Source organism: Telmatherina bonti (genome assembly GCF_933228915.1).
Source record: "Telmatherina bonti genome assembly, chromosome: 4".
Taxonomy (NCBI): domain Eukaryota; kingdom Metazoa; phylum Chordata; class Actinopteri; order Atheriniformes; family Telmatherinidae; genus Telmatherina; species Telmatherina bonti.
This window is the reverse complement of record NC_136622.1, coordinates 5,722,574-5,729,837: the sequence shown is the minus strand read 5'-3', so window position 1 is coordinate 5,729,837 and position 7,264 is coordinate 5,722,574. Positions and strand designations below refer to the sequence as shown.

General features: G+C 48.7%; 1 protein-coding gene across 1 annotated transcript in view; it reads left to right on the top strand.

The window, feature by feature from the left end:
• The window catches only part of plch2a (phospholipase C, eta 2a), a 63,355-nt gene that overhangs the window by 5,145 nt on the left and 50,946 nt on the right, over positions 1-7,264 (top strand). The window contains exon 2 of the mRNA XM_079238627.1: positions 5,260-5,406. Coding sequence (XP_079094753.1) covers positions 5,260-5,406 — 147 coding nt within the window. The remainder of the gene's footprint in view (positions 1-5,259; positions 5,407-7,264) is intronic.

The window sequence follows — 7,264 nt, the reverse complement described above, 5'->3', positions numbered from 1 at the left end:
ATCTGAACGGTAAAACAACGTATTTAATGTTTAGGTGATTCAGCTTGTCCTGATTTTATGGAAAATAACTAAAGCTGCAGAGTCGAGTTAGTGTTTTTATCTGCCTGGTGTGTAAAATTATATACCACTTATTTACAAACAGGTGTTTTTAGTAGTTATGCTTAGTTATCGTTCACAGATTTTTTACCTATCAAACCGCAGAAAATCAGTCAACAGTGGAGTTATTTATTTTAACCCAAACTAATTGCTGTAGATCAGGCCCGTTTAATGCTGGCCCTCGAGGGCCACCGTCCTGCAGCTTTTAGGTGCCTTTCTGACTCAAATCCCAGCTTGTTTGTTCAGAAAGTCCTTCAAACAAACTGATGCGGATCAAAGACGTGAACTCTGACCCACCTACAAATGGAGGTTTCGGTTCGCTTCAAGTAAGCCACGATCCAAAGGTGCAACTCGGCATTGTGGGTAAAAACAACCAAACATGCACGTGTGTAAAGACAATAACTGAGACAAATGACTGGTGGTCACATGAGGACAAAGACGGTAAAAGTTCCGATGGAAATGCGATGCACCTGATGCATCTCCATGGAAACACAAGCTGTCCTCCGCTAGCCTGTTTATGAATCAGTTTCCTTTTTATCTTTGTCTTCTACACTCCTTCTTGACATTTATTTTTACCTCTGAAGATGGGAATGCAATATTTTAGAGGTCCATTTAGTTTGAAAAGATGACCCCGAGTCCCGAGTGACCCCGAGTCCCTGGTCTCGCATCGTCACGCGGTTATCAGGTCTGGCCGCATCTGTGTGTTTCTTTAAAGCACCCAGAATAAGTCAGCTGCCTGCTGTTGGAGGTCAAATCATCTAATTCAGGAGTGTTTCTGGCAGCGAAGCATGCCAAACCTCCAGTCAGAGCTTTGATTCTTCCCGGCTCTAATGGACACTCCAGAGACGTGCATGTTGGATAAACGGGACACGGCGCGTCTCAGTGGGACTCTCTGTAAAGGTTAACCGGAGCTCAACAGGGTCTGACATGTTTAAGACCTCTTCTCGGTACTTAGCAGCACAGTTTTCTGAGAAAAACAAACGTCTGTATGAAACTCTTTGCTGCTGTTCCTCCTAAACACTGAGAAGCTTTGCAACGTAACAATATGCACCAGAAACCGCCCGGTTCAGGCTGAACGACAGCTGTCAGGTCAGAAATAACAGCCTCACCCGAGCGAGCATGGCGTCACCACATGTTTGCTGTGACTGAGGCAGAGCGGTCCAGGTGGTCTGCCTTGGCCTCGGTCCTGTGTGGAAAACCTCTTCCCTCTCTGGCTGCTGGTGTTGTGGCTGCAGCTGGGATGTTAGCTGCCTAAATAACTCCCTGCTGTGATGATTAGCCTCCATTTGCTGTTTGCTGCAAGGTTTTAACATTTTAGAGGAATAAATATTGTGGTCTGGCAGGCAGCCAGAGCACGTCGGCCGAGTGTGTTCACATTCTACTCTATCTGGTTTATGTATGTATGTGTGTGTCATCTGTGGCGTTCCTGCCAGCGAGCTTCTCTGCCTCCAGGGGGAGGGCAGCACGCGAGCAGGTGTAGCGCCAGCAGGAGGCTTTGCTAGCTGTTCCAGAATATTCTCAGCTGAGAAGAAATGAGCCTCCTGGAGAGAGCCTGCAGAGTCGGGATGGATTGTTTAGAAATGTCCTCCATGGTCCTGTTAATCAGACCTGCTTTTAAACCACGAGCCCTCATGGACTCTGAGGTCTGCTGGTCTTTCAGTGGTTCCAGAGATGAGAACCAAAGCTTACGACGAGGCCTTGTTCCACCTCAACGGCCTCGTCTTTGGAACAGCCGGCTGGAAATCCTCAGGAGCGTTGCCTGCACGGTGTGGGGGTTGTTGCTGCAGCCATTGTCCTGATCGGGGGTCTGGTGGTCCTGCTCTCGGCCTCAGTCAGACTCCTGGATCCAATCGGGATGTGGTTTAAACCTTTCCTGTCAGCAGGAACAAATGCTGGCTGAATATTCCTGATGGTTGCTGCGCATGAATTTTTATAAAACCCCAAACTGTGGTGCTCGAAGCATGTTGGGGTTCATGTCTGCTGGAATATCTGATCAGATTTCAGGCTGATATGTCAAACTGATCCTGGATCGATTAGCTGGAGCAGATCCTGCAACTTCCATGGTGCAGAAAACACAGAACTGTGCAAAAGGAAACCGTAATCAGTCCTAAAAGTGTTTATGGGCTGTGATGTGGTTTCTCCACCAATGGAAGACTATTTAGCACCATGAGGAAACAGGAAAAGCCGGATGGGAGCTGTTCGGTGGTGGCTGTGAGGCGACAGAATCAGCCGTCCACTAATGAAGAACTCTAAGCAGCTGCAGATGAGAAAAGCGGCGCAGCTTCCGTCCAACGGCTGATGATCAAAACACAGTCGGTAAAATGGAGTGTTGCCGAGAGCAACGCTGGGAAACTTTAGATGCACCTTGACTTTTTTATTTTGCCAAATGAAAGCGGTCAGATGCTAAAGGTGGTCTGGAACTCTGATACGCATGGACTCCTCCGGATGTAGGCGCTGCACATAAAACCTCCTTCAGACCGACGAGTCTGAACCTCAGCACGCAGTCATGATCTCAGCAGTGTTCAGCAAACGTCCTTCCTACCTTTTTTCTTTGTTTTTTATTGAGATTTAGTCTGAATGACGGAGGATCGAACCACCGGAGGAAGTCTAGAAGTCGGCGTGTTTCCTGGTGGCTCAGTAAAGTCCAGGATGAGACTCGTGGTTCCAGTCCAGCGCCGTTTCTGCCAACACACAGATGAGGAATGTGTTGCGTAACTTGAGCTGAATTTTTCTCAGACAAACTGGAAAACGAGGCAGAAACTGGGTGAAATGTTAAATTCTCTGCAGAAACGTTGCGTCTCTTCGCCCGCTTCAGGGTTGGTTTTGGGATTTTATTGAAGGAAAAGTTGGATGTCCTCTTTTCAGATATTTAGTCTGTTTTAGGTCCAGGTGTGTGTGTGTGTGTGTAGTTGTTGCTGTGACAGCCAGACACGCCGGACCCCACTGGGACACGTTTTAATTAGCCGCTCTCTGCTGCTGGTTGTTGCTAACTCTGCTCTCTCGCTGATGCCGTGGACGTGTGGAATGTGCTGATTCTGCTCTGGGCAGGAATTCCATCGCGGAGGTCAGGAGAACGGCGCTGAGCTACATTAACGATACCCTGGGGGCGGGTCATCTGCAGCGGGCCAATCAATGCTCAGAGTTCTGCTTGTCTGACTGAAAGCTGATCTGTTTCAAACCGTTTTGGACGATCAGAGTTGCTTTGTGCCATTTCTAATGCAGGTGTTCCTCCGGCAGGGTTCCATGAGAAAACCACCAGTTTGATCTGTGAAGTCTTCCATGATGGATGATCTGACTCAGCAGCAGAACTCTGTTTTCTCTAACGTTTCCCTGAATGCAGCGTTTGCTCCTGAAGTGGATGTGTCAGCAACCTGTTGACGTGGCCTAACGCCCTGCGTGGTGCAGAGAAACGCTCTGACACACACCTGATAACTGCTCATCGGGCTGCAGGGTGTGTGACAGCAGCCCAGAGACATTCCTGTCAAGACATCGCCCAACACACACACACACACACACACACTGGAACCTGACACAAACCGGCTGTAAACGTCTCACCTGGTCAGTATGAAGAACTGAGGAAAAGGCAGAATTTAATCATGAATCATTTCCTACAATATTTTCAGCTAAAGTCGGTCGTAAAGTCTAAAAAGATGCTTTGATTATAATTTTGAGACTGATAAAAAATGTAGATTTCTATCCTCAAATAGATGTAAAGTTTTGGGTTTATATGAGCTGCTCCTACATTCTTCTTTAAATCCAAACTTAAACAGGGACGATGGGACGTTAGGGGTCTAACTCCCCCACAGAGTGGGAAAACATTTGGCGGGATGTTGAAACAGTCAGAGGACGAATAATACAACTAAAAAAACTTAATAAACCCAAGCATGTCTAACCTGTGTTGGCATGAATGTGAGCGGGTAGGTCATCTGTCTACATGCTGTGGCTCTGTAGATGGATGTCTCATTACTTTGGACAGAAGTCTGGATGTTAACCTCTCTGCTACCGATACAAACAGAACTGTGTCTCCGTCCTGACGGCTGCTCGCTCATACGGCCATAAAGCTTAAAACAAGATTGGAAAACAGTGGGTTTAGCATTTTTAGCTGCCAGAAGAACAAGTTTACTAAATTGGAAAATTTACAGCAGAAATGCTTCTCCATGGAAACATGTTCATCAGAATTTCTAAATCTAATAAGCATGGAAAGAATAAAGGATCTACTGAATGCCACTAAACTCTGAGGCGGTTCGGGGACACATGGGAGCACAGATAAGTTTGTAATATGAAATAAGGTGTATTTCATACGAGAAAATTGCAGAGATTTGTTCATACTTTTTCTATTTGCATATATAGGTATAGATATATGTAAAGGGAACCAACAGTTGGGGCTTTGGACACAGTTGGACATATAGAGACATATGGAGAGCAGTGACCAGTTATAATGGACATGTTTTTGTGTGTGCATGTACATAAAATATACATGAAAGGGGCTGTATGTGTGTATATATTTGCATGCAGACATGTACATAGTTTGTGGTGTGTGTGTGTGTGTGTGTGTGTGTGTGTGTGTGTGTGTGTGTGTGTGTGTGTGTGTGTGTGTGTGTGTGTGTGTGTGTGTGTGTGTGTGTGTGTGTGTGTGTGTGTGTGTGTGTGTGTGTGTGTGTGAGTATGTATATATGGGTGGATGAATATATTGACATATTACCCACACAACATTCTAATACGGGCTCTAATCTAATCTTACAGATGAATATGCACAACACACTTTACCCCCCCCCCCCCATATTTTTTTATGTTTAGTAGAATTACTGAAGACTGTTTGTTTATATTTAGGTTTAAATCTTTAAATAGTGAATATAAAATAAAAAGAAACCACCTGGTCTGTGTGAGCATTTCCACCCTGCAGTGTGAGGACGGAGGTGTGTTAAATGGCTTTTCATGTTGCCGTCTGTCTTAACGTGCCCCCCCCCCCCCCCCCCCCCCCCTCTGAAACGACGGCAGATCCAATGCTTTCGCTCTGCAGCCTTGTGTGTTCATGCAAGTAAACAACGATGTTGCATGAAAGCCTGAATGGATTTTTGTAAACACACAGGTTTCTGAGCTGCAGTTTGTTCCTGGCAACTTTCCAATCATTTCTCTTGTTTCTTCTTGTTTCCTTCCCTCCAGTGGAGAAATGCATGAGCTCCATGCAGACGGGGACCCAGATGGTGAAGCTCCGCGGCGGCTCCAAGGGACTGGTGCGCTTCTTCTACCTGGATGAACACAAGTCCTGCATCCGCTGGAGGCCCTCTCGCAAAAATGAGAAGGCCAAGAGTGAGTGTCTCCTTAAAGTTTAAGGTCCAGGATGCGCCAGGAGTCAACAGGTTAATGATGCAGTTTCACTGCAAAGAGAAAATCAACACTGCTGTGGTGTAGCTTGTAGCTAACAATCAGAAAGAGCTGGAAAATCACAAACGATTAGAAAGTTTAGGGAAGCGTGATGTAGTGCGGTGGTTCCCAACCCGTTTTCCTGGAGGACCCCCTTCATGTAAACCCTGTAAACCGTGGAGCCCCGGCGTTTATGCAGACGAGCATGAACGTGACATCGATGGAGGATAGTTTAGAAAGGCTTGTTCACATCCATCCTCGTTGCACACTGACACAGTCGGACCTAGTTAAACAGAAGTACGTCACCGGCAGATTCACCTTTTCACTCGCTCAGTGCTGGTGCAGTGTACTGCCCCCTGGCGGCGACCTGCAGCGCTGCAGGATGCATGCTGCAGTATAAAGCCAGACGTAGCGGCACGTTGCCGCGTACACAGCGAGTTTACGGCTGTTTCAGGTGGACGGCTTCATTCAGGAGGAGCTTCTTCCTTCCAGCTCATTTCCTTCCTAAACACAGATCTGCAACCTTTACCACCCAAACAGCCGTTTTTGCCATCAGCTCAGCTAAGCTAAGTTTGGAGCCACAGGTGTCCTTCTGAGGAAAGATTACTTCCTTTTGTAGATATATCCATGACAGGTAGTTTTCTTTCTGTTTCAGGTAAAGTAAAACAGACAAACGTTGCAAAGAGACGATAGATGACGAAACGTTTCCAGCTTTAGGACAAGCAGAATAATCTTCGTCATGTTGTGGAAGTTTTCATTGCATGAAAAATGACATATTTAAACATTTAATCTTTATTTTTAGCCGGTGTTATGTGTTGTGGAACATCCAAAGAGCCAGTTGCAGCTCTGGAGCCGCAGGTTGAAGACCCCCGCCGTCCCGGCGTCCATGCGGGGACGTAAAACGCCACTTCAGATGCTTTGCTGCTTGACTCTCAGTTCATACACAGTAATACACACACTAAACACTCCAGCTCTGGTGTTTACATGCAGAACACGTGTGTTTGCGTCGGGCTACGCGATGCTTCCGGACACCATTTTGCTTCTGACGCCACGCCGCTCACGAAGCCGCGTTTCTAACAGAAGACCAGGACTTTAGATTTTAAATAGAAACAGGAAGTCAGACCTCAGTGCAGGGCGTTGGCATGGTTACGGCGGTTTGACACGAGGCGTGTTGCATGTAAACATGTCCAGGTGTGTTTATGCTGTAAAGTCGGTGTGTTCTACGTCTCGGAGCCGAGGGGCTGCTGCAGCTCGAGTTTCCTCCGCTGCAGCGATTGGCTGTCTCTTCTCACGCCGGGCTGACGCAGCGTCACACATCCCAACGCTGACAAACCGAACATGAGGACTGTTCCGGTGTTTCTACGTGTTGCCTGACCTTTGAACCCGCGTGCGACATCTCTCTGCCGTCAGTAATGGCTGCTTTTCGCTTCATTAGGCCTCAAGGACATTTCTCCTTCCTGCATAACGTCTGCAGCGGCCGCACGGCGTCTGCGGCGGCCGCACGGCGTCTGCGGCGGCCGCACGGCGTCTGCGGCGGCCGCACGGCGTCTGCGGCGGCCGCACGGCGTCTGCGGCGGCCGCACGGCGTCTGCAGCCCGTCTGCGGCGGCCGCACGGCGTCTGCAGCCCGTCTGCGGCGGCCGCACGGCGTCTGCGGCGGCCGCACGGCGTCTGCAGCCCGTCTGCGGCGGCCGCACGGCGTCTGCGGCGGCCGCACGGCGTCTGCAGCCCGTCTGCGGCGGCCGCACGGCGTCTGCAGCCCGTCTGCGGCGGCCGCACGGCGTCTGCGGCGGCCGCACGGCGTC